General features: G+C 47.5%; 1 protein-coding gene across 1 annotated transcript in view; it reads right to left on the reverse strand.

The window, feature by feature from the left end:
• Window positions 1-27,537, reverse strand: part of LOC118781778 (neogenin-like) — a 179,221-nt gene that overhangs the window by 11,305 nt on the left and 140,379 nt on the right. The window contains exons 8-18 of the mRNA XM_036534847.1: window positions 20,768-20,993; window positions 20,006-20,160; window positions 17,457-17,605; window positions 16,180-16,318; window positions 14,639-14,688; window positions 12,511-12,655; window positions 10,969-11,079; window positions 8,453-8,647; window positions 7,407-7,502; window positions 2,407-2,639; window positions 286-424 (exon numbers count right to left, since the gene is read on the reverse strand). Of these exons, the coding sequence (XP_036390740.1) occupies window positions 286-424; window positions 2,407-2,639; window positions 7,407-7,502; window positions 8,453-8,647; window positions 10,969-11,079; window positions 12,511-12,655; window positions 14,639-14,688; window positions 16,180-16,318; window positions 17,457-17,605; window positions 20,006-20,160; window positions 20,768-20,993 (1,638 nt within the window). The remainder of the gene's footprint in view (window positions 1-285; window positions 425-2,406; window positions 2,640-7,406; window positions 7,503-8,452; window positions 8,648-10,968; window positions 11,080-12,510; window positions 12,656-14,638; window positions 14,689-16,179; window positions 16,319-17,456; window positions 17,606-20,005; window positions 20,161-20,767; window positions 20,994-27,537) is intronic.

The following is a 27,537-nucleotide window of genomic DNA, read 5'->3' on the forward strand; positions in this document are numbered from 1 at the left end:
ATTGTGTTTTGGAAAGAAATTTACACTTAAGCATCAACTTCACCATTTATTTATTTAAGTATAAGTCTTTAGATGAAAATGTCTTTGCACGTTTCCCATTATCTTAATCAGCTGCGTCCAAACTGTTGATTGGTACTGTGGAGTGAAAGATATAAGCTGGCGTCCTACTGGTTCTCTGTGCATCTGGAACAACGAGATGCGGTCACGATGACAAAATACGAAATTTATTCAGTAAATTTGGATGACCCCTCTTGAGAGGGGCCTTTACGGGGTGAGGTGTCTTACTCGTCTCGAAGGTGGTCCCGTGGGCCGTCATACTCCAGGTACTGGTCCGCCTTCCCTTGGTGACCATGACGGAGAACTCGTACAGAGTGTTGGGCTTCAGGCCAGTTACCATGTGGCTCAGGTTGGTGGTGTTGGCGGTCTGAAAGCCAGTCGCACACAAAGCCGCTGTGAGCTACGTGTCACAGTGCTCTACAGCTCTACACTTGATAATGTTAATATCTCAGCTGTGATCTCCTTGCCTGGAAAGTCCTCAGACAAAATAAGATTAATGCATAGAGGAAATCAACTATAATTAAGTACTGCCACTGCTATAGTTTTTTGGGCAAATTCCAATATATATTTTTTTTTTCCTGATGGAAGGTTTAATTTAACTGTTGTAGTGGTGAGGCTGGTTTGTATAGATACAAAACTGCAACAAAACTTGGATTGCAAAAGCCACTTCACTTCAGACTTTGGCCACCGAATGATGCCCTACGCTTCAGAAAACCAGACCGAGGAGTCAATTTACAGGATTAAAAACAACAGACACTGATTGAATGGTGGAATCAGACAAAAACCCCCCAGCAGTCAGTCAATTTTAATTTGACGTGCCCTTGTCAATAGAGCGATCACTGCAGAAAGTACTCTGAATGAGTAACACACAGCTTGGTGGTCAGGGTCAATGGCAGATCTATGGTACAGCACTCCGGAGAACCACTCTAAGCTATTAATCGAATTCTGAGAAGAGAATGCTCCCTGGACTGGAGTCTGCATCATCTGGATCCAAACAACTTACCTTATGCTGTTTGAAAAGTAATAAACTGACTGAAAATAACATTTCTAGGTAGTTCCAATCAACTCCATCCCACTTCTTTAAAGCTGTGGTGTCAACGCCAACGCAGAGAGTTTGAGCGAAGTGCTGATGTAAAAAGAGTGTCCAGCAAAACAAAAACTGGATGCTGCATTTCTTCCCCTGGAGGTCCACTTAAAGAGCACCTTTTACATTTCTTTCCCTTAGAAAAAGGCGGCCAAACGACAGGCTGTTTAATAATGCACACCCTGTCTGGCCCCAGTGACTGAGGCACGAGGAGGAGAGGGATGCTTTCTCTCAGTCGAGATGGCGTGGCGTCCGGGAAGAAAATGCCAGGACGACGTTTTCGCCCTTGGCCTGACGCCGAGGGTGGACACTAGACTTTTAAAGGCCCGGTCGCACGCTAAACTCGGGCAGCGCAAACGCTCCTGTCTGACCCGTGTGGAGACGGTGACGCTGCCGACAGACATCACCCCATTGCAGTTGCATTTGTGCTGGAATCACGAACCAGTTCAACTTCATAGCTGAGGATCTGGCTCATTACGGATGATTAGAATTCCAGACTGATCCAACCATGTTTATCTTCCCCCATCCCCCCCTTTCTACTTTACACAATTCGGAATGCCCTTGCTGAATAATTTATTAATGACCCCTCCGTCGAGCCCTTCTGTGCCCCCGGTACACATAGCCCATTATTATATTTATCTGGTAGCGGGAGTCTGCTAATTAAGAGGGCTCTGCTCCGAAGGCCTCTGATGGCTCCATGCAGTTGCGTATGAGGGGAGGCTTCAGAGGAAGTTCCATGAGGCTTAAGAAAAACAGTGAGCTGCGGCAAGCCTCCATGCTCCCGGCGTTGGCAGCACAGTGCTGATCCTGCAGATGCCAGACGGGCGCCGTTTTTCGGCTCCCTGTGGAGGCGGGGGGTGTGGGGAGGTCCTAAGGACCAGTGTGCTTGGCAGCAGTGGGCACCAGGTGATTCTGTGTCGCCCATCTCCCCTGCTTGACTGCTGTGACCTTGCTCTGTGTTTACCTGTTCTACTCAAGGGAATCAGGGACGACCCGTGGGGCTTGCACGGTGTGGGGAGGTGGTGGGCGGGGTCCATTAGACCCACCCCACTGCCGCTCAGAGCCCGAGTCCAACGGGGGGGGGGGGGGGGGGCGGGGGGTGCAGAGACCTGTTGGCCAGTTGTCAATCAGACCACAGGAAGTGTTTGTCCAGACTCGTGTTGGAGCGGTGGGAGGGTGAACACCTGAAAAATGCAGTGCTGAGGATGAACTATTTCGGGGAGCGTGTGTGCGCCTCTGGCAGGGCTCCTCCAGGTGCACCGTACCTTGAACTTGGTGTTGGCCGGGATGTTGGTCTTCCAGCGCACCGTGTAGTACCGGGCGTCCGTGATCTTCTGGTTCTTGGGCAGCGAGTTATCGGCCCAGGTCACCTTGATGGTGTCGTGGCTCAGAACAGAGGCCTGAACTCCCACGGGTGGCAGCATGGGGGTGGGGTCTGGTACTGGAGTGTATGGAGCATGGAAAAGTTCGTACAAATCAACATCAGGGTCTATGGGGTCTGCAGGCCGTTAACACAATGTCAAATGGAAGAAAACAAAAGCGCATGACAAGGTGACCAAAAAAAGCAAGAGCAGTCAAACAAAAAAGGCAGGGAAGGATTTGGGGGGGGGGGCAGGGTGGTGGGTTGGGGTCACAGGTCAGGAGGAATAAAAAATGTTAATGAGTTAAAAATGAGGGGGTGGGGGTGGGTGGGGGGGTTTGATGTGGGTAGGATTGGGAAGGGTAAGGAGAAAGAGAGAGAATATTCTATTAGTACCAAATATCAAGACTAAAGTTTTCTATAGACCACTACCGATTTAACTAGAAGAGTTGTCTTCTACCATCTAAAGCTTCTAAGTACATCACTATCAATTGTGTTGATAGTGACCAAATTGTCAAGAGAACCTTTTCAATCATTTTAATACCAATATTTGACATCACTGTAAATTAAGAACATCATTTGAGTGTCCTAAAATATTACTATCTGGCCTCAAACAGAAAACACTTCTATTGAATAATGGATTCGCTTCTGACATCGATTAATCTGTTTCAGTGCATTTCAACCTTAGTCTAGTATTGGGGTACATAATTTAATGAAACATTCAGACATTCAGAGGAACGCAACATGCTGCACATCTGTTCCTTATATAACCGTCATATTTATTATTTCATAAGTTTATAAACACAAGGAAACTGAGAACTGCACAGAAGAAAACATGTTGCTTTCAAGGACTCTCCCATCTTTTCTGCGCATGATGCCGTGAGTATTTATTTTTACCGTCAGTGAGTTCAACAGCCCATAACCACAGCAAAGCATAATGGTCATTACAGCCAGGGAAAGCTTCCCTCCAAATGTTTCTCAATGTGAACTGGACCAATTTACACTCGTTTCACAGCGATATCTGCATAATGAACACTTCCAGAAACAAACTGGCACTGCAACATTTTGTCACCTCAAAAAAAAAAAAAAAAAAAAAAAACAAAACAGCGGCGATATTAAAAAAAAAAAAAAAAAATGAAACGATTAAAAGATTAAAACAGAAGTGTCTCAAAAGGGAACTGGCCTGTATGGAAATGTGGGCTCTCTTTGTTGCAATCTGGGAGGAAAGAACAGAGCGCTGCTTGTCTGCCTGCAAAAAGCCAGGCATTCTGATGCACCTTTGTGCGGCACAAGAGGACCTTTTCTTTGGGCCTTGACAAGTGCCTGGAGAGCAAGCAATCAAAGCCAGCTCTTTCCTGTGTTCGCCCACACAGTAATCAGAGTCCCCTTGGGGCTGAAAGTCCTTGTTGAGAGGTTGAACAGACAGTAAGTACCCTGCCCCCCACCCCAAAACTCCCCCTCCAAAAAAACACACCAAAAAAGGGTGGTTCAAACCTCAACTCTTCGAAGAGGACTGTTTTCTTCAGGATCACCGAGTACTTTCGAGGCCAGCACTTCTAGGTCCCTAGAGGCCTGGCATTCAGAGGCTATGGACAAGAGGGACAACGTCTCCCCGATTCCCCCTCTACCCCAGCCACTGTCTGTCAGCCAAACAATACAACGCACAGCACCACCTGTTTTGTAATAGAGGCCCTCAGAGATGGCGCGGTGTGAAAACCCGCTCGTTACTGGCCCGTAAACACTGACGAGAAACAACCGAAAATAAAATTAAAAAAAAAAAAAAGTAACAAAAACGCTGCTATTGGCATTCATACATAAACTGCATGTTAAACACTTCAAGATGGCGTGGCGCGGCTGTTGGTATCTCCCCCAGCTGGTGTGCTCTCCACCACTCGTGTACTGGGACTATAACGCAGCCCGGCGGTAATGAGGCAGCTCTGCTGTCGTGTGCACTGACCCCCCCCCCCCCCCTCCATCCTCTGCAGGAACATTGTACAGCCTAATCACTTCCATCACTGAGCTCCATCTCACACGCAGTGTGGGGCAGAGCCAGGCCTCCCTTGAGGGGGGGGGGGGGGGATGCGGTTTTGGGTGGTTTTGGGTGAAGAGTCTGGGTCTGGGTCCGGGTTCGAGTCTTTTATCCTCCTGACCTCAGTTCGGGCCTCCTCTGGGTGAAGTAGATCTTCCTGCTGCATCTGCTTTTTGCTAATGGGTAAAGCAGTGCTCTTTCATTGGTGATCAGAATTCAGATATACTGTATTCTGGTAGAGAGGGTACTGGTGTTATTTAGACTAGTAATTCACGTGTGCGTGTACGTGTGTGTGTATGTTTATCTACATATGTCACTGTGTGTTTTTCTGGGCATTTCTCTGTGTGTGCGTGGCTATACTATATGCTGCTATATATAGTATATGTACACATGTGTGACTGCTTGTGTCACATTTGTGGGACATTTCTGTGTGTGTGTGTGTGTGTGCGCATATGTAAGTGTGTGTGTGCGTGTATGTAAGTGTGAGTGTGTAAGTCTCCATGGCCACGCACACGCATTTAAAATGGACCGCACCACACACAGCCTCATGCTCTGCCTGCTTCTGCAGCAAAAAAAAGCTTCTGAAAAAGCTGGCATTAGTAGTTCCACTGATACATCTGGAGGGCAAAACAAAAAGCAACACCACTCATTTAGTCAGGAAACTGCAAGACCTTACAGGCTGTGGTGCAAATGCCCTGTAAATGTTCTGTATTAGAATTGACGATGATGAAATGTCTGAAAGAGAGATGACCTAGAAAAAAAAAACTACTTTATTTGTCTCAACTAAAGTTTCTTCAGTCTCTCCTCAAGCAGGGTGCTTTCCCAGCTCACATTTTAAATACAGGCCGCTGGCTTGCTCCCATGCTCAAATTTGCCGAGAGACTTTCGAGAAAGTTTGCGTCTGACACAGTGAAAAAGTGACAGAGCAACGGGGGGTCTGTGAAGCCCCCCCACAGCCCCCCCACAGCATGTTGGTGAGATTTCAGTGAGTGAAAAACGGGGGCAAGTTACAAAGCCCCCACAGAGCTGAATATGCTGGGAGGGACGTTGCCGAAGAAGGGAAAAAAAAAAACATGCAGATGAAGGAATAGAGGCAACATGGGGATACCTTCTCACAGACTCGGGGTATAATCCATTCAGCCTCCTTCTCCTGTGCTGTGGGAGAGGCTTTGGATACGCTTCAGCAATATGGTGTCTGTCACGTTATGCATTCAGTCCAAAAGGCTACATGCTGTTCTAATTTAATATTCCAAGACTGGTGTCGGATTTTCGCGATGTAGGCATAAGCGTCTCAGCCAGTCCTACAAAGTGAATATATCTACACACAGTGAAAATCCCTACATCATTGACAAGATTTTTTTTTTTTTTTCCCTCCCTCCTTCTTCAACCATACGGAATGCGAGTCAAAGTCTTGTTGAAAATACAATAACATCAGATCAGCTCTGAAAGCCAAGCAATATTCTTGAGCAAATCCACTCTTCAATGTCGATAAAATGTGAACCACAGACATGCATTATGAATATCTTCTGGTAAACTCACGCTGAGGCACCGCTGTAACAAAATTGTCATTCTTTTAACCAAATAAGGTATTTTTTCATATACAGTTTGTCACGTAATCATACATTTCTGATAACCGACGTATGGTAAAAACACTACATTTGTTCCTATTTTCCCCTCCCATATCCTTTTTTCAGATTGTTGATTTCTGACCTAGCCATGCCTGTGCATTTACCCCTTGCTGAGAAGAACTCCGACCATTACACTACTAGGCTATTTGGTGCACTTGTTGAAATGTCATGGACCACTTAAGGAGGCTTTAATATTTACACAGTAGGGGGTAGGGGGTGTGAACCATCACAGAGACGATCATATAAAAGTCCAAAGAGAGCAGGAGGAAGCCTTGGTGTTAAGACTTTTCCTCTCCCTCTTCAACGCTCCATCTTTAGAACCCTCTTCTGCACGGAAGTACACATGTCACTGTGACTTTCTGTCATCACCACAAAGCACTTTGCATTAGCAGCGCAGGGGGTGGTGTGATCACCCCCCAAACTGTGAATTACCCTTTCTACCAAGTCCAGTATCATCACAACCTCATCGGCAAATCTGCATTTCTTCCCTGCCGCAGACAATTTGTACTTTCAGGAATGGCGAAGCTTAGTTTTTTTGAGACAAACGACAGGATTCAGGATGCAGAATCTGCCTGCATGTATGGTGGGTAATATTGGGGCTTGCTTTCAATCTAAGGAAGGGGAGATCTACATTTACACTTACACGTACACTTTGTCATTTAGTGAACGCTTTTATCCATAGTGACTTCCCGAACACCAGTACAAAGTGCATTTAACAAAACAACTTACATTCTATCCTATTCAATACAATAGATCTACCAAGCAAATACAAGATTGAGTGAGCCTCTCCTCCTGAGTCCTCTTCTCAGTGCAAATATAAGTGAACATTGCATTTTGTGTAGCAACCAATATGCCAGTGAATACACTGGTGTATTCACTCATTCTGAGCTTGGTGCCATGTTTCACAGTTCGAGTAAGTTACAAAAAAGCCAAGCTTCTAATTCGCTGACTTCGACAGTGAATTCTATAACGCCACTTAACCAAGTGCCTGAAGTTTAACTAGCAAAAAACCACACATGTAAAGACAAACTGGCATCGGTGAGGCAACCCTTCACACATGTATTCAGAAGCATTCAGGATGAAAAGGGACAGGGCAGTGCATCCCTCAGTGCACAGCTGTCCCCTTCCTCCACAAAAGAGTAACATGCTGCAGTCTCCAATTTTTGAAGAGAACGGGTCTGTGACCTTTGGCGTTCAGTGGCCAATGGGCTCACCCAGGACCCCTCCTCCCTTGGCTGGATGTCATACCTGACTGGGGCCTGGTGATGGCGCTCTCGTACACAGGTATCCCCTCCCCCACATTGTTGAAGGCCTTCAGCGTGATCACATAGTGTGAGCTTGGATCTGATGATGGGTGAGAGAGAGAGAAAGAGAGAGCGAGAGAGAGAGAGAGAGAGAGAGAGAGAGAGAGGAAATCATCCTGTTAATCGAGACTGTGCTCCACCGAGACCTCTTTCCAAATTAATCATCTTGGCAAAGGCGCATATTTAAACACCATTATTGATTTTTTTTTCTTGTGTAATAAAGTGAATTATGGAAAACTTCAATTATGCACATTTTTTTCTTCCTCTGTGTTTAATTAGAGCAGGGGGTGGTGTAGCAGCGTTTCTCCCCAGCCCTAGGGGACAGGATAGCAGCATGGGGCTCCGTTAATAATGTAGCCCATCTCACAAGGACTGAACACCCCATAAACAGCACAAGGAACAAACACAACATCCACGCTGCATCACCTGTGTCACTACACACCGCAAACACAGGGTCAACGACACAGGGGAGTTACCTCAATAAACACCTGTCTAACTTTCCAGCAAATATCAAGCACAGCCTCGGAGTGCCCTTTTACAGCCATTGCCGACCTCTGAATTCGGTGCACTGCATGAGTGGCTGTGCAGACCTGAACTCTGCTGATCAGAAGGAGTAAGATTTGCTTTGGATTGAGGCTTTAACTCAGAATTTCAGAGTGATGAATACACTTAAGAGAAGTACATTCTCCCCTCTTCGACCAATGAAAAAGCAGGTTACAAAACCTGTTAGAGGAAGAGTGTACGTGTTATTAGGGTAAAAATGAATTGTTCTGAACCGCTTTTAGGCTGTGATTTGACATGATTATTTGAAACATTATTGTGCTTATTAACACACGGGCTGCCTTCTTGGCCAGTCCTAAGTCAAGGGGACCTCCCTGTACAATGAGTATTAAATGGAAAAACAGACATTTGTGTTAGAAATACCATTGGTATTCCCACCCCCATTCTGCTCCTAATCTGAGTCGCGGTGAGCGGGGCTCCATTGCTCACCAAGGTTCTCGATGCTGTAGTACCGCTGTTTGTAATCCACTTTGATGGTCTGGGCGTGGGGGCTGCCGATGCCGTAGCCGATGGTGTAGCCCCGCACCACGATGTCCTGGCTCTCTGGCGGCGTCCAGCTCACCACGATGCTGTTGACCAGCGGCCGTACGTGCAAGGAGCTGGGGATGTCGGGAACTCGGGTCTCTGAAACACACCACGCCGGAAGGACATGAGGTCCGCTGTACTACCAGAGGGAACTGTGACTGTGAGTGCTGTCACTACAGCTGAGTATGCGCTCTGACTGGCATACCAATGAGTCTGGTCAAAGCTGCAGTTTGGTACCCTGTCGATCCGGGTTCGAGTCTGGATGGGGTGACTGCTCTCGCCCTTCGCTACAGGAACCCTAAGCCAAACCCCCCCCCCGCTAAGCGCAGGGTGCTTTCTACGGCCGCTGTGAGCACAGCTCCATTCTGTCTGAGGGAGCAAAAGCGTAATGCACAGGACTCGATTCATGGCACTCCTGCGGTGTAGGGCTCCACAAACACACTTACGGTGCAGGCAGCGAGAATATGGAAAGACTGACATTTATGGCTGTACAGTAAACTATGCCAGAGGCTGAGCAGCTCCCCCGGGAAAGCCCAGCGGGAGCTCGACGGACCACACCTGCCCCACACCGTACTCGTGCAGCAAACTGCTCCACCGCCACGAGCGCCGGGCTTTTATACGGGTATGAAATCCAAGGCGACCAGGCCTCTCGTTAAATCAGACATTCCGAGCAGCGACAGAAATTCAGCGCGAATGTTTACCTGTCTCGACGGCTTAGTTTCTCTCTCCACCAGAATTGCAAACATTAACGTTGACGACATCTGTTCCATATACGGTAAACTTTCATATGCTTATGACATATATATATATTTTTTTATCTCAGGCTGTTATTAAAGGTGCACTTCTTTTCAAGCGATTGAATTAGAAAATCCGCTTTCATGAAACGCAAAGTATAGCAATGGCAGAGAAATCAATTTGGCCCACTTTTATCAGACTCTGTGCGTTTTTCTGCAAGTTATTTGTCTCATCTTAATTCTCAGAGAACGGTACACAGATACACGGCGGCACTTATTTCATGGTCATTTCTATATAAATTCATTAGTTATATGGTATTTCTACAAAATAGCTTTGCTCTGCTTTAATGAATTTCTTGATAGATGATGGAGTTGAACTGGCAATTTCCTAAAAAGCCTTGGACTTTGGAACTTTAAATTAGTCCATTATTTCAAACAGAGCCCGATTTGTTGCACAGTGATTTAATAAGTAAAAAAAGATAAACTAGGACATAAGTACTTGTGAGAAATGTTTCTGTCAAACTCAACCTTGCTTTTTACCATCTCGACTAATACAAGTTGTCAGTGTGGATTAACTGCTGGTCAATCACCGTAATTTAACGTTAAAATGTTCTGTAGCCGGCTAAGGCTTTTGGTCTGCATCATGAATGTAAAATAGGCAAAGTTATTAAGCCAATATACTGTACACATCCTAATCAGCCAAAACATAATTACATAATCCTATTTCTCAGTTTATTTTTTCTGAGGAGCCAAAGCTAGAGTCTGCTTTGAAAACTGATTAAACACAGATAAATCACAGACAGACATTCTTTGATCTGCAAATTGGAAGGAGAGAAATGACACTACCACTGGCTGGCAGAATGGAGAGAGATTCAGAAGAAACAGGCCCTTGAAAATCAATTGAATGAGAAAAAACAATACATCGTATACGTTTTGTGAACAAATGGCCGTTTTGAGAGTCTCATTTCTCTGCCTTGATTGAATTCTGGCCTGCGAGTCCTCCGCGCCGAGGAACAGCTGACTGCAGCAGCAGTAGGAAAAGATGCACTGCAACGGACCAGGCTTTTGTTAGAGCAGAGAGACCGCACAGCGGTGTAATAAAGGGAGACTTAACATTTCTGCCCACGGAGGGGAGGGAATATTTCAGTGTCAGCGACAGCATTAGGAACAGGCCCTGTGCGTGTCGTAGCCAAGCAGTAGGGCCAGGAATCAGCCCGGTGCAACCCTGCTGGGATTCTCCCAAAGGACTGCAGCAACGCTCAGTTCCTACAGTATGCAGGCGTTACAATAATAATGTCTTTCTGGAAACCTCATCATAGCACCTTTGTTTTTTTTTGTTTTTTTTTTGAACATCAAGTTCCAAACCTTTTTGGCCATTTTTAATGAGGGGAGCAGACTTTTTTTTTTTTTAAATTGAGAGAGTGTGATTTGAATTTTTAAAATATTTACAATATTTTAATAGTAGGGTAAGTGCTCTGCTGTTTTCAGACTGGCCAAATCATGTCTGTCGGGATCTGTCTGTTGTGTTTTACCACGTATGTCACTGTTGATTTTTCATGAGCAGCACATATAATTTTAATCTGAAAGAATCTGATATGAATGTGTTTAATATTTACAATGTTTTAGCGGGGATTTAAGTGCTACGCAGCATCCACAGACTGTCGGGGCGTGTCCGCGACGCCTTACCGTCCAGATCACTCTCGAAGGTCTCGGCAGAGGCCCACTCGGTGGCGGGGCCAGTTCCGTTCACCGTGATGGCCGACACTCGAAACGTGTACTCCGTCCCACGCTCCAGACCTGCAACCAAGATTCGCCGAGGTCAACATCACAGAAACCCGGACACTCAAAATACGTCTTCCAATTCACACCAAAAAACGTGCTGTATCAATCTTCCTTTCTTTCACTGAAAACACATTCACTGTTCTAAAGACAGATACTTGTGACGGTTTAAGACAGAGGTGGTATGCCATGTCTGTGCATTTTCCTTCTGCTCATGAGAGAAAAATGCTGGCCCCTTTATGATCACTTAATAGTATTTAGTTCTGGTCTACAGCAGCCATATACCCAGTGAAAGTTACCCTGCGATGGCTAAGCAGGCTGCTATCTATGGTCTTCCCGTCAAATGGGACCCGTGCCTGCCTGTAGTTTCAATAAATATTTCAAGGCACAATACTTCAAGAAGATATTCATTTCACAGAATATTTATGTACATAAGTAAGGGCAAATCAATCATTCTGTCCAGAGAGAGACATCTTGTAAAAAAAAAAAAGAGCGATTCTGCAGCTGTGCTAGTTTGCTTTTAAGCTCGATGCACTTTGCAACCGATAGACTGACTGCAACTGATTAAGACACCGCTGTGATAGGAATCACACATACTCGTCTACACTTCATTTCCAGTTAAGCCAACACGGGCTACCTCACCACTGACAACAAACAGCACAATCTCTAGCGGAATCCTGTTTGGCAGGCGCTTTCAAACGCGTCTCCAGTCAGAACTCTGCCAGGGGCCTGCTTTGGAACGTGGAAACAGCGGGGACGGACCCACTGTCTTTTGAACAGGAAGTGGTAGCTGGTAATTTCTTTAAAATGTTAATAAGAATCTCATTTACTTCTGTTTGTACGTTAAATGCAAATGGCGTCTTTTCCCGCCCTCAGCTGGCCCTGGAGCCAGTGCCGGGAGAGAAAAATAAAAAATAAAATAAAAAAAACCACCCCTAAAACTAAGCTCTTCCTCTGAGGGCTCAAATTCTGGCTAAACGGCTTTGAACCAACAAACATCTCTTTTCACCCCAAATATAATCAGCATCAACTTTTAAGTGCAAATTCTCTTTGATGCCACACGCAACGTGATGCCGATGTAGAAGTTGCTGAGATGGCATTTAAAATTTAATGGTGCTCCCAGTTTCAGTGGCACTGCCGGGCCCCTCAGTAGTCTTTACTTCAGTAGCGATGTTGTATCTGAGGAATCTGATGAAAAACACTGGGAGTGTTACAGGCTGGGCTGCTGCCTACGTTTGTGAGGAGAGGTCTGGGCAAAGCAAGACAGAACTCAAAACCAAGCCTGTATGGGTTTTGGGCTTAAGAGACACACTGGTACTGAAATGAGGCAGAGATGGCTGATGGGACACAGTGCCACAAACGCTCCAGACCACAGGCAGGATGAGGAGCTCTGATTGGCTGAATGGCCTTTTCTGATTGGGTCCTTTGATGTAACAAGGGGGGACTCACCGTCGATGAGCTGGAAGAGCTGGGTGCCACCCGTGGTCTCGGCTGCCTCGCTCTTCCGAACCCCTTTCCGGTACCGGATCTTGTAGCCGATGATCTCCCCGTTGTGGGTTCCAGGGGGTGGGGGCTGCCACCGCACCATCACACTCTAACGTCGGGGAATAAGGTGGGGAATAAAATCAGATGTACTGCCATTCCCACTCTCAGAGCTCCCCTTACTTTTACCAGACGGCACACAGAAAAGCACACAGTCACTGAGTGGTTACAAGTAGGCTCCTTGAATTCGAAAAGGGAAGGACCATGTTTTAGCATCTCTACACTGGCTTGGTTGCCAGGGAGATGATTCACTGGGGTGTGTCAGGCTGTTCCATATCACAGCAGCCCTCATTCTGATCATTTAGTTTCACCTAGGAGGCACTAACATGTTTTAATCAACCATCAAAAATCTCACAGAATCCCTCTGTAAGATTCACAGGGCCAGAAGTCAAATTTCATAATTGCTAATTAAAAATCCCAGAAAGGTGGAGTTACAACAAAGTTTACACACTGTACTCGTTAAAAACCTACTAAATGACGACACAAAAAGACAAAAAACGATCATGTCACAAAACAACAGGTGGCACCTGTTCCCTGCTTTGTGAGGTGATGTTTTACGCAAGAAAAAAGTGGTGGGCATTTCTATCACTCACGGGGGCTCTGAAACGGATTCTGCAGCGGTAACTATGGAAATGCCGCCTGACGGCGGTGTCAGCGGCCCGTGACAAAGCGGCCATCTTCGCCACAGTACCCCTCAAGTGACTTTGAAAAGCCACCGCGGCCTCCGTCTTCGTGAAACATACATATGTTTACGTGCGCCGCACTGCAAAGACCATTAGGAGAGCCATAAAGCCGGGCATGAATAAATAAATGAATAATAAATAAGGTCTTTGGAACGGGCCCGGTGCGTACGGCGCTCCCTGCAGGGCAAGCGTTATAAATGGAAGCAGTGCTACAGCAGCAGGCGCAGTGGTGAGCTGGAGGTGGGGGGGGGAGGGGGAGGTGGGTTGGGGGGCTCAGTGTGGGAGAGGACTTAATTAATGGTACCCACAGACTCTCTCTCTCTCTCTCTCTCTCTTTCTCTCTCTGCCCGAGTCAGGGGAACTGAGCAAATTAAATCTGTGCTAAGTGTGATCAATTAGTTTATTTCCATTTTTTCCTCGTTCCAGTTTAACTCGTTAAGCATTTTCCATTGTTCCCAAATCTGGAAAACATGATGTTAATTGACTTTAAAAATCACAAGGGAAGGTGGGATGGGGCGATGAGGGGCTGGGCTTGGGGGTGGTGGGGGTTGGGGGTGCTATATTTGTTTAGTTGTGATAATAAAGAGGAAAAGGAAAGAGGAGCGATGCTCCAATGGTGCCTTTTGGACACCAGTATCTCCTTCCTTAGGACTCCTTCCACCCCCACAGCACTCCTACACCAGCCAGAGAGGTATGCACATTAAAAGCCATGAAAAAAAGTGAGCCTTTGTATGGAAACTATAACAAAGCTAGGGCTGACAAGAATCACAAATTAATTGCAAATTCAACCACAGTTGTGTCTCTAAATTTGCACCTGGAGACGTTTTTTTTTTTTTTTTTCCCCCTGAATCTGGAATCATTCACGGCAGACAGACAGGGAACCGGAGTATTCTCTGTGTATGTAAGCACGTGTGTTTGCTTTAGATCAGTCAACAGTATAGATCTGCAATGGGCAGGCTCATCTGTGTGAACAGGAATTCTAAATATTTGCAGCCAGCTGGCGGTTTTCAGCTCCTGCGCACTGAAAATGGGGTTCTGAAAAGTTCTGAACTGCAGAAAAGCAGACAGATGAGAGGAGGAAGAAGAAGAAGAGACCTGAGTGGCGGGGAAGACAAACCTTCTGGGCATTTGGTGCTTTACATCCAGAAGGCCTGATCAATATGCTTTTAAATTCCAATCACGGATGCCCCGACCGAGGAACTCGCCAGCGGAGTCACACACAAAGGGATCTTACTGACCTACAGCCGTCCGAGCGCCGCATCGACTTTGAATCTATACCAAATAAGTCCTGCAGGTACCACTGTCGATTGTAATGGCAACGCTCTCTCTCTGCCTTCCCAAATGAGTCTTACCTTTGAGTTCTGCACTTCCAGAGTGAGGTTCTGCGGGGGAGCGCTGGGCACTGTGGGTTTCAGAACGAGAACAAAGTCAGTAAACAGCCAAAACCGTAACATACAGTAGAGTGGTGTGACATTCAAAATGTCTGAGCAGGTGCAGAAACATGCCACATGCACACATGCACACTTACACGCATTCACACTGACACACACACACGCACGGGCGTTCACACGCACACTCACACACTCACGAATTCACACACACACATACTCACTCTCTGTCTCACACACGCACAGACACACACGCACAGACACACAGACACAGACACACATACACACACACACACACACACACACACAAAACAAGCTACTTCACAGAGCACTGACTCCTATTCCCATTTTGTTACAAGAGCGGTGAAAATCGCTCGCTTCGCTGACATTTCCATCTGGTCAGAAAGCAGATCAGTGATTGACTGCAGGGAGGAGAGCCGCTTGCGGAGGAACGCTGCGGGCTCTGGGCAGAACCCTGTCCTCCTGTCTGAGCGTGGCGGGGAAGAAACATGGCCGGCAGCAGCTTCCACAGAGAGCCAGACAGCTCTGTCACTCTGACAAAGAGCCCAGCGCCGTTTGGGAAGAGGGCCCCTGAGATAAGGAGGCGGGGGGGTGTGGTGGTGGTAGTTTTTTTTTTTTGGGGGGGGGGGGGGGGGGGTTGCTCATCAGGGTGGGTCATTAATAAAGATTCACTTCATTATCCTGTTTACGCTCCTTTTGTTTTTCGGAGCGCAGCCGATGAACACGAGCGATATCGAACCACTCAAGTGTTTGATTGGAATATCATCTGCCACATCTTCCCCGTCTTCCTCCGGGGCTCCCCAGTTACCTACGCGGCTCTACAGCAGCCTCCGGACCAAAAACCTGACAGTCCATCATCCCCCAGATGCCAAACCAGCCCTGTCACCGCTCAGGATTCAACGAACAAGGACGGTGATGGTTGTATTTGGTGTGTGTGTACGTGCATGTGTATGTGTGTGTGTGTGTGTGTGTGTGTGTGTGTGTGTGTATTGGTGGAGGGGGATGCCAAGCTATTGTCATGGTGGCTTTTTTATTCCAAATGTTTTATGATGGCAGAACATTTGCACTGGCCTACATGCATTCTGTGCTGCTTTCTAACACTGTAGTCTGACTCACTGCTATTCTGTCTGTGGCCTTCCACCTCCCATGAACATGAAGGTCTGTTTCAACTAGGCAAAATTACAGTCAAAGAGCTGTTCCTTGGTCACTTTTTCCTGCTTCTCTTCCTGATAAGGTAGGCAAAATTAGAATGAAACAGCTGTTCCTGGGTCTGTTTTTTGTCCGTCACTGTTTAATAAGGTCAGGCGAAATTAGAATCAAAGCACTGCTCCTGAGTCATTTTCCCTCCCTCACCATCTGATAAGGCCAGGCAAAATGAGAATGAAAGTGCTGTTCCTGGGTCAGTTTTTCCTCCATCACCGTCTGATAAGGTCAGGCGAAATTAGAATCAAAGCACTGCTCCTGAGTCATTTTCCCTCCCTCACCGTCTGATAAGGTGTGCACCACCACATCCTCGGTGGATACCCCGGGTCCATGCTTGTTGTAGGCCACCACCCGGAAGCTGTACTCAGCGTACTTCTTCAGCCCGGTCATGGTGTAGGACAGACCGGACACGTCAATATCCTAAGAGGAAGAGCAGAAAGAAGGAATTAACCTATGATCTAGCCCTCATGTTGTCTCTTAGCATGTTTTTTTTTTTTTACGATACACCTTTGGGAAATGATATTCATAAGCAGGTGCAGTGAATAATTAAAAATGAGACCCCCTGTTAGCTGTTACCCAGTGTGTGCAGGGGATCTACTGGTGGCAATCGGCTCGTTCTCCACCTCAGCGCAGGCATCATAACATCTCCCTTGAGCCTGTTTATTTTTTTTCTACACAATTTTCCTTAAATAATTAATACATGGCACCACCCTCTCCCCATACCGCCCCCCCTCTTCCACCCAGCAAACACAGGGACTGATTGAATACTGCACCACTGCTCACTGTCCCTGCCCTGCCCCCCACCCCCCGACCCTACCCCGCCCTCCCCCTTCCCCGCACACAAAACCAATTACTCCAACCTCTGCTCTGCAATCCTGCCCTCTCGCCCCCTGCTCCACATCATTACTGCGAGGCTCCCTGCAATATCATCTGTTATCATATTAAAAGCTCTTTAACGGCACACAGCCTCTTGTTCTGTCAAAGGCAGAGTGACTCTGTTGTGTGTATGGGGGGGGGGGGTCAGAGCAGAACACCGCCTCCCTTTCTCAGGCCGACTGCCTTTTTCTCTCTCCCGCCTTGGTCACCCGGAGGCCTGACTGAGAATGTCTGAACTCCTGCGCGCGTGCGTGCACACACACACACAAAAATGCCTGCCGTTTGAAAACAAACTTTCAAAGGCAGAACCCTGTCCTTGGAAGGTGTGGGCGGATAAAAAAAAAAAAAAATTACATTACAGTATTGCCATTTAGCAGACACTTTTATCCAAATCCACTTAAATAGGTTACAGTTTCATCCATCTAATACAGATGAATTTTTACTGAGCCAATTCTGGTTTAAGTACCTCGCCCAAGGGTACAGCAGCAGTGCCCCGGCAGGGAATCGAACTGGCAACCTTTTGGTTACCAGCCCTGCTCCTCACCGCTATGGTACACATGCTGCAGACTGAAAGCTCTAAACTGCAGAGAAGTGTTTTCACATTCAGCTCACGCGTGGCACCATTTGTGTGTCCTTGCGGCCATGACACCGCCCCCCCCCCCCCCCCCCACTGTGATCTCACCTGCTCGTTGTCCATGCCCTTCTCCATGTAGTACAGCTTGTAGGTCTGGATCTCGCCGTTGCCCGTCAGCGGAACCTCCCAGCTGATGGTGATGGAGGTGGGGGAGCTGGCCACAGCCTGCAGGTTGGGGGCAGGCCCCGGCACTTGGACTGCAAATGGCAAAGGGGACGTGGGACAATTACAAGCGGCTCCTGCCAGACCGATATCCCCATTATTAATAGCACGAAAAAAAAAACTCTTCTCTAATTATTCCTCAATTCCTAAAAGATTGCGGCTAAGGCACACAACGTGCTCGCCCCGCAGCCAGAACCGGGACCTACTGTGCGAGTATTCCACTGTGCTGCCACTGAAATGTCTCAATTATGGACACGTACAAAATAAATGTCTTTCCAGGGTTTATCAATCTCCATTTCTATCTGGGGGCTGGCTAACGCTGCGCCGTAGCCAGCCTCCAAACCGCTCATGCTTTCTCGTAAGAGAGTAAGGTTCCCGGCACTCTTCACGGGAACCCGCCATATTGGGCCTGGTGACACCCAGATGGGAAATGGTGCAGTCAAGTGCAGGGACATTTTTCGCAGGCTGTGGGGGGGTTTCTCACGCCGGTTCCTTTTAACACACGCCTCGCCCCCAAAACCCTCAACAACAAAACTTTCCCTCCGATTCCAAATGGCACACAGGGGTGCTCTTTTCAACAGGAAATGCACAGAGGGTTGCTTTTGCCATTATAGGGGGCCAAACCTGGAGCCTGTCCAGATCACCACTATGCAAAAAAAAAAAAATAAAAAATACCCTGCTCCAGCAAACACCCACCAAAAAACTGGCAGAGCGCAGCTGCAGTCTGACAGAGCGGCCAGCTTTCTGCTTCATTTACAGAAGAATTTATTTGAAGTTTTTCTTTAATTAGGTCTGGTTAGCAGAGCAGGGAGGATTGAAAAGCAGGGTTATGGTGCTTAACTTCTGTTTGCTCTACAGGGTCATGAATCATTGCATTCAATTAGGATCTCTGGTGGCTGCGTGGAGCACAAGACAGAGTCCCCAGGTGCAAGACCCGGTTACCTCCATTCAACAGATGAGCCAAAGAGAGGCCCTCTCTGAGAATGTCACACTGGTTTCACCTGAGCTTTAAGGACAAAGCGAGATGCATCTGATCTTACTACGGAGCAAAAAAAAAAAAAACTTCTAGCACAAATTTAACAACAACTGATTTTTCCTGCTTAGTTTTGGAACTGCAAGCCCCTTTCCTTCGGTGACCTTCCACGACTTGTTATTTCCATGGTGCTTTACGTTACACTGAAGGAAAAAAGGAGAAAACTGTAATCCAAATTCGAATACAATTATAATGTCTGATCTCTCTGCAGATAGAAAACACCCTGACAAATCAGTTTTTCAAACAGTTTCCAGCGTAACGGCTCTTTTTTTTTCCCTAAAACCTTAGATGGAGAGTGGAGAGTCAGGCCCTGCATTTCTGGGGTTTTGCAGACACACACAGGCAGCAGTGAGGTATGCTGATCAGGGAATAGGGCTTACAACCAGAATGTGACAGGTTCAACTCCTAGACAGGGCAATTCTCTGTAACCTTGAGCAAGAGCCTTAGCCTTAGGCAGGGGCATGGTTTAAAAGGAGCTGTGTTTCTGTGTGTGTGTGTGTGTGTGTGTGTGTGTGAGAGACTACATGCATGCCTGTGTGCCTACACATGTATAAGGGTGTGTGTGCGTGTGTCTGCATCTATATGTAAGCCTGTGTATCTACATATGTATAAGGGGTGTATGTGTGTGTGTGTGTGATCGTGTGTGTAACGACACCCATGCCGCTGCCCCAGGTAGGGTCCTGGAACCAGGTCAGTTGTGCAGCCCTCATTCATAATGTGGGAGCTGGGCAATATGGCTGTCAGACACTCGGGCAGCTCCCGACACCCCTCCTGGATGCCTGGCTCATGCTGGCACGCTTTATTAAGCGAGCGTGCCCGGCTGTCGCCAAGGACACCGCGGGCGGAGGAGCTGACCCAGAAAGCAGCCACGTTACGGAGATGAATGAAGGAGGGCCACTCATTGGTGGGCTGCCCAGAGCGACCAGACTCCCTGCCTCTACCCACTTCAAAAGGAGATTAAAAAAAGCGCTTTTGGCTTTTGTTTATCTATGTATGGGAGTAAAGAAGTAGCGATCGCTGTAAATTTCACACATGCGATGGGGGGGGGGGAGTTGGTTGATGTGCGGAATTTGAACAATTTTGAAAAGGAGACCTTGTGAGGAGTTAGTAAATTACCATTCCTCCCACACACTTCCTCAGACTGATTCAGAGGCGCAATATAGGGGCCCTGTTCCCTGATCTTCCACGCACTGGTGTTTCCAGTTTACTTAACATGCTGGACCGTGGAGTAAACAAATATACCCATGCTGGCTGGCCAAATATACACAAACAAAGTCAATGTTTTCCCTCACTGACAGAGGAGGCGCCTGTGGACAGTTCGGAGACATTCCCTGGACGCCCGCGAGCTCTGGTGCTGGTCGGCGAGGGTTGCGCGAAAACGCTCTTTGAGGGCGGTCCTCACCTTCTGGCTGGGTGGCCACCTTGAGGGGGGTGGAGCTCTCGCCCGGGCCGTTCCTGTTGTGCGCCACCACACGGAACACGTACTTGTTGTCGGGCATGAGGTTTTGGATGGTGACCTGCAACTCCCCAGGGCGGCTGGTGTTCTGTATTCGCTCCCTGTTACATAGCAACACCGCGCATCAGACTTCCTCCTCTCGCATTCCCTCATTAGCACACACTAGCAGGGCTGCTGAGGCCATTATGCCGAAGGAAATACCTGATGATTAGGGTTAGGTTACAGCAAACAAACAAATCAAACACTCAACTTTCTGTTAGGAAATTCAAGCCACAGCCAGGAAAGAAAAAAAAGTGACATCTACAGTCAACCACACTTCATTTTACAATAAGGAAAAAACAAGTAAAATCAGTTGTACGTGATACGGACTAAACTGTTTAGAATCCGTACCACAGGCTCAGTGCCTGTGAGAAAATATAAAGAGGTGCAACTGCAATCCACGGGGGTGCACAAAATACTATGTAGACATCGGGGTATAAGGAGACAACTGGGGGTGCACTGAGGTGCATCTGGGGGTGCAATGCACCCCTGAACACCCCCATATAACCAGGCCTGCCTTAGGAGTGCACATAAACTAAATTTGCAAATATGTAAACTAAATAAGCTAAATTGCCCTTCTTTTTGACAGCATCCATCATGAATGAGTTAAGTGACATCACGTGACATAACAACTACAAGAACTACGATGGCACCATGGGTGTGGCCTACCTGCTGGTCCCTTCCATGCCGTAGTACACCGAGTAGGTGATGTTGTCCCCGTGGGTCTCGGCAGGTACCCGCCAGGTGAGCTTGATGAAGCGGGTGGAGACCAGCGAGGCCATGACGTCCCGCGGAGCAGAGGGGGCGGGGCCACCACTGCCACTGGTGCCTGGCGCTACATGGTCAGCAGTAGCACTGGTCAGTGAGGTGGGGGAGGGTGTAGGGATAGCAACATCTAGGGTGGGGAGGAGTGGAGGGGGAGCAAAGGAGGGGTAGGAGGTGGAGCGAGGTGGGGGGGGGAGCAAAAATGTACAGAAACGGAAAGGAAAGGAAAGCGAAACAAAGGAAGACAAAAAAAAAAAAACAGAAAAAAACACAACGTAACAAAAAAAGCCAGCCACAACAGAAATAAATAAATAAAACTTCAAAAAAAAAAAAACACAAGACAACTAAAATTACAATGAAATAACCAGGACAGGAAATGAAGCTGATGCAAACAGACTGGTACAAGGCAGGCTAACATGCAGGCCCAGTCACAGCCTTCAACACAAAACCAAACCAGACAAACTACAAACGGTAGCGGGGGAGGGCAACGTCAGCACACAACAGCAGATTTAAATGCTCAGACTCCAGCATTCTAAAATCGCCTTTCCATGGCAATCATTTGAGGGGTAGACAGCATAGTGTGTTCGACGCAACAAGGAGTCTCGCATGGTCTGTTGCCTGCTTGGTGCCCAGGTTGGAGACCTCCAGGAGAGCGCGGACAAGCTCCTGGCCAGAGCGGGGGAGGATCCAGTGGTCATGGTCCATGTTGGAGCCAATGACATAGGAAGGGGTAGGTTTGACAAATTTATTGAGCTAGCAGGGAAGATTAGGAGCAGAACCTCCACGGTAGTCTTCTCTGGAATTCTACTGGGGGGGAGGGGGCATTGTGGGGTTTCAGTAGCTCTTTTGGGGGAATTCTGGGAAACTGAAGCATTTTGGGGTTTCAATAGCTATTACCCTTACATCATTGTGTATGTCAGTGGTCTCCAGCACTGGTACTGAATCACCACCATCCAATTTACTTTCTCTCTTTTTTCTATATAAGAGGGGCCAACTTTCAACGTCAGACAGTTGAACCAGTGACCTGCTTAGCAGAGCTCAGGTGACCAATGCCATCTAACACAGCCTCTCAAACTGGCCTTTAGTTAACCTGCTGCAGTGTAACCACTGCCCAGAAACAAGAATTTCATCTACAGTTGGACCCGGCCACAGGGCTGAAATTTGCCCACTGTTCATCTCTGGGGTCACTATTACTGCCAAGAGCGTCCACACAACCTAAATGCATGACACACGTTCCTGATACGCCGCACATCCCTGACCCCCTCTTCTCTCGAAAAGAACCCAGCAACATGAAAAATGACCCTCGTGCAACATCAGCGATTCATTATCTTCATTTTCAGAAACAGAGAGGGCAGCCACTTAGCATAATGACAGGGACTCTGGCTTTGTGACATCACTGTGAGTAGCCAGCCACACAATCTGCACTACTACACATGACACTAACATGAACTTAATTTACTGCCTGAGCATGATATATACAAAGGTATACATATAATGTATACACATATACTGATCAACGGTGGGAAAAATATTTGCAATACTAAATGGGTATTACATGAGCAATTTCACCAACGATTAATTTTACATTAACTAACCTTCCCCTTAAGACATAAAAAGGCAAAGAATTATAGTTTACTTCCCTTCTAACGCCTCAAATTTATGTCTGTGTAAAATGCATTAATGAGGAGCCCTATTTTCCATTCCTGTGGTTCTCCCTCAATGACACAAGCCATTAAGCAGCATTTACATCAACTATCTGTTCAAGCAATTAAGGGATTCTGAAGAGACAGCCTGCCTCACGGAGTGTGAGGTCTTTGCCAGAAAAAAAAGTGAACAGTGAGGAAAAAAAACAAAAAAGCTGTAATTCCCTTGGTTAAGGACTGCTCATGAGGAACTGTTGACAGAGATGGATCATTCCCCCTTGTGGTCAGTCACTTACGCCATTAACTAAAACATCACAATGAGTGAGTGTGAGACTCGGTCCAAATTTTACACTCCGGGCCCCTCAGTCTGACATCTGTAAAACAGTCCCAGAGCTGGGATTCATTCTCCTGGAAGCCTTGCTTTGAACTGATGAAACCATCAGTAACATGGAAGTGCACTTAATCAACTATTAATGAACCATTTACTGACAGAGCGGTATATGTATGAGGGGCATATGCTTGCAGTCAGGATTAACTATTGATAGGCATCTGGAGAGGGTGCTATTCAAGAATCAGCATCCCTCAACAAACACCATTAAACGCAAATTATTCATGAATCAATACCAAACCAATACACCTGCCCCAAAACATTTCGCTACACACCCTTTAATGGGTTATTAAGCACCCAGCAATCTCTACTGTAAAGTAATGCCTTGTAAAGGGTCAGGTGAAAACTAATTAAGAGCTAATTACAAGGTGTTAAGGCAATGTGACCCAGAGATACCCGCTAATCGATGCGTGGTACGTGAGGAGAGGAGTTAGCAGAGTGAGAGCAAGGCCTTATTCCTTTTTTTTCCTCCCTGTGTCTTTGCCCTGACAGGTTCTGCGGGCCTCACCTTTGGTTGCCCCGCTCGCATCAGCCTGGGCTTAAAGCCTTTGCTGGAGGATTTACGCAGCCGGAGGCCTGGTCGTGTGTTTAAGAGCAAATTGCAGGGCTTTGCTGGGATGAATAAATCAGAGGGAGCTGGCTGAAGGGGACATGACGCCCGGGAGTGTGAGAACTCGGGTGGTGCCAGCCAGAGGACTGGCGCGGGCAACCCCTCCAGCACCGGTCGGACTGTGGCAAAGCACAGAGGGCTGCCAATATCATTATATTTATGTTACGTTACTGGCATTTAGCAGATGCTCTTATCCAGAGCAACTTGCATCAATTACAGGTTTTTACAATGTTATCCATTTATACAACTGGATATTTACTGGGGGCAACTGTGGGTTAAATACTTTGCCCAAGGGTACAGCAGCAGTGCCCCGGTGGGGAATCGAACCGGCAACCTTTCGGTTTACGAATCCTGCTCCTTAACCACTACGCTACACTGCCGCCCCGCATACTCCCCCGGCAGTACAACACATCTTTCAAGCACACAGCTCTAATATGCTTCACATGTTGTGCAGCTTGCAGCCAACAAGGCTGGACACACGCAGAGTCATGTGTGCAAAAACAGAAAACCCTCAACTGCAAACTGACGCTGGAAAAAGAAAAGCCACTTTTCCTAAAAGCCTGTCTTCCATTAACACCTTGGCTGAGAACTGGTGAACATGTCACTCGTGCAGCTCAGCCAGAGGAGATGGGGCCCAGCTGTAGTGCATTCTGGGAAACGAGCAATCTGGCCTTATGCTCAGAGAAGCTGAGGTGGATCTCAGCAAAGCTTGTGCATATGTGTGTGTGTGTGTGTGTGCGCGCACCCGTGTGTAGTTCTCATTTCCCATCCATTCTTCTAATTGTCACAGCTCCCTTCACGTACAGAAGGCTCATTATGTGTACTGTTCATGACCCCCAGGTTCTAACACCCTCAACAGCTCATTTATGAAATGTAAGGTGAGTCACTGTGTGTGTGAGCAACATGTGCTGGTGATGCACATCTCAACAGCACTCACACAACACTCACACAACACTCACATAATGAGATATTTGCCCAACCATGCTGCAATTAATGACGCCACTGCAACATCCATTAAGGGGTGTTATTTCCTGCATACGCAGAAACTCTCAAAAATAAAACGATCTTTCTGCAGGTTCTGCCCAGCCATAAAACCGGGTAACAAACATTCAGGGGGGCGCAGACCACAGACAGGACGTCCTCAGGAAAGGGCTCCGTAATGGGGGAACCACCCAGAGGTGCCACCTGGGGGCCTCCCACAAGGAAGGTGGGACAGCTCCCCTGTCAGATTAGATAAACACATCCCAGCATGCACCTGGTCCTCTCACAGCCAGGGCTAAGGGCAAACCCAATGCCACGGACACCCAGGAGCCTGTGTGCGAAAGCAGTCTGCTGATAAGAGAGGTCTCACCAGATGACCTCAGGACCCTCCGTCATTAAATGTCATAAAAACAGGCTTTCACCACCGCACCCACCTAGCTGCTGCTCTGTCCTCCTCACACAGTCAGGGATAGCAGGGAGGGCGGAAGGCACAGTGAACACACACACACACACACACACACGCGCGCACGCTCACACATGCAAGCTCACACACGGAAGCTCACACACGCACGCTCACACACGCACGCTCACACACGCAAGCTCACACACACGCCCCTTGTACATATGTAGGTACACAGGCTTACATGTAGTCTCTCACACACACACAGAAACACAGCTCCTTTTAAACCATGCCCCTGCCTAAGGCTAACAGTGAACACACACACACACACACACGCGAACGCTCACACACGCACGCACGCACGCTCACGCACGCATGCTCACGCACGCTCGCTCACACACACACACACACACACACACACACACATATTCTCTTACTCCACTGGAGTTATGCCCCGAAACAGAGAGGCAGAGTCACTCAAGTCAGCCATTCAAGGGCTTAATGTGACCTCCAGAAAGATGACAGCAACTGGAAACCATTTTCATCAAATTTACGTTACAAACTGTGGTCTCTCCTAGGGCACATGTCAGCTACAATGAAAACATAAACGGCACACTTGTTACAGCACTGTCAAAGGAAATATATTTCATAAAGGCTAGAGGAACTCGGCCTCATAGAGCATGTATTTTCAGTTCTGAAGCAGCTTTTTTTTCCCCCTCTTAGGGTTAGCCTTTTTAGGGTGCAGATAAGGTCAGCCTGATTGAGTCCCCTGAGTCCCCTGACAAGGATGTGTCAGGGGACTCTGCAAAAGTAAAAGGGAGTCTTCTCTTCTAGGGGAATCCACCTGTATTCTCCTCTACTCTTTTTCAACTGCTAGCTGGCTGCACTGTGGGTTTCTACTGCTCTCTCTCTCGATTGACTAATACATACTAATTCAATTAAATCTTTTTCTTAGTTACAAGGCAACACAGCAAAATGTAATAAACCGCACTTCCAAAAACCATTGCCAATATTTCCAGTGCAATCAAGGGATGCCCCCTTTGATCACCCAACTGGCTGGGGGGGGGGGGGGGGGGGGGGGGCGGACTTGCTGAAATGCACGTGTGACACAGTGCCATGTAGCCAATTAGCCAGGTGCTGTTTGCTTTGCAGAGGCAGAAAAAGTACAGTCCGTTTGATGCAATTTAGTCTTACTGGCAGATGAGCTAAGTCTGTGCCAAAGCCATTGCGGGGGGGTGGGGGGGGGGCACTCGGGTACAGCAGGCCGTTCTTGTTAAATTACAGCAGCAGCCTCCAGCGGCTCATAGATTCCCTCAAACTGCAAGCAGAGAGCGCCATGGTCGGGACACAGAGCATACCCATCAGGCCTTGCGACGGCGGCACCGCTGTTGGCTAGTCTGTGCACGTCTCGCCCCCCCAAGAGACGAGGACGGGGAGGGGCTCGACGGCACAGAACCGTTAAAGACTAATTACGAGCGAGCTGCTTTTCCCCTGTCCCCGAGGAGGCAAACGAGCGTGTCACACTCCTCGACAGAGATGGGAGGATAAGCAGCAGACAGGAGACACCCCATGTAACAAGTGATATGCGTGATATAGGTACAGTAAGCACATCAACCGTTCACACGTCAACACTCTGACTGCGACAAGAAGGTTTCGAGGAGCTTCAGAGAAATGTTTAAGCCCAAGATTAGAATTTAGCTGACTGGTCGATGAACTAAAAGCAAAACAGATTTATAACCAACAAGCATAACTTTAAACAAACATTTAAGACATTTGTAAAAGAATTAAATATATACAGCATGTGAATCTACAGAATGTTATAATATTAGCAAAGGTCAAGCTCAATATACCAATAATTCTTCAAGTAAGGACCAGACACTAACACTAAGGTGAAATACTGGAAGCTTTGATAAGTTTGGATGTCAACAGAGACAGATGGAGGTACTGAATTGAGGCAGGGCCCCCGGAGCAGAAGCCCCAGTGAAGGCTGCATAGAGAGAGTGATTTCACTCCTTCAGCTCAAGAACCTTACATGTCTGTTAGGGTCCCTCCCGATCACTGCGAAGGAGGAAAAAAAAAAATTGACGGCTAGTGACATCTGGAGGAGTTCTTGGTGGCAGACAAAAGACAAACTCTGACAGGGGACAAACGTTTTTTTTTTTGCCCAAAAACAAAAATCAAACCCCTCTCATCTTGCGATTCCCGCACTGTTGGTCCCCCGCTGCTGTTGTCCTCTCGGTGACTCGGCACGTCACTCCCATGCGCGGCTCAAACAAATGCCTCCCACTGTTTCAGCAGATGTCCTCTAGGGGCTCCCTTCCTCTTCTGTGTGTACCGCTTTAGCGTAAACGGTACGTTTCTTTAATGTCTCCCCTGCTATGTGTGCGAACGCTACAAACGCGGCTCACTCTAAGCTACGCAATCCCCAGGGTTCACTGAGGCCTGCCCGTCATGGCTGCTTTGAGTGGTGTTTTAGACGGCGACAGGAAAGGGAAAATGAGCAGCAATTGCTTCTCTTTTTTTCTTCAAGTGGAGGGTGGAAAAATATCAGGAATGTGCTGTGGTAAGTCATGGCCACAGTGGGGGGGGGGGGGGGGGGCAGACTGAGATGTCTCTGGTCTGGACGCAACAGGTTTTGAGATGACAGTAAAA

This window comes from Megalops cyprinoides, chromosome 8 (genome assembly GCF_013368585.1).
Source record: "Megalops cyprinoides isolate fMegCyp1 chromosome 8, fMegCyp1.pri, whole genome shotgun sequence".
NCBI lineage: Eukaryota > Metazoa > Chordata > Actinopteri > Elopiformes > Megalopidae > Megalops > Megalops cyprinoides.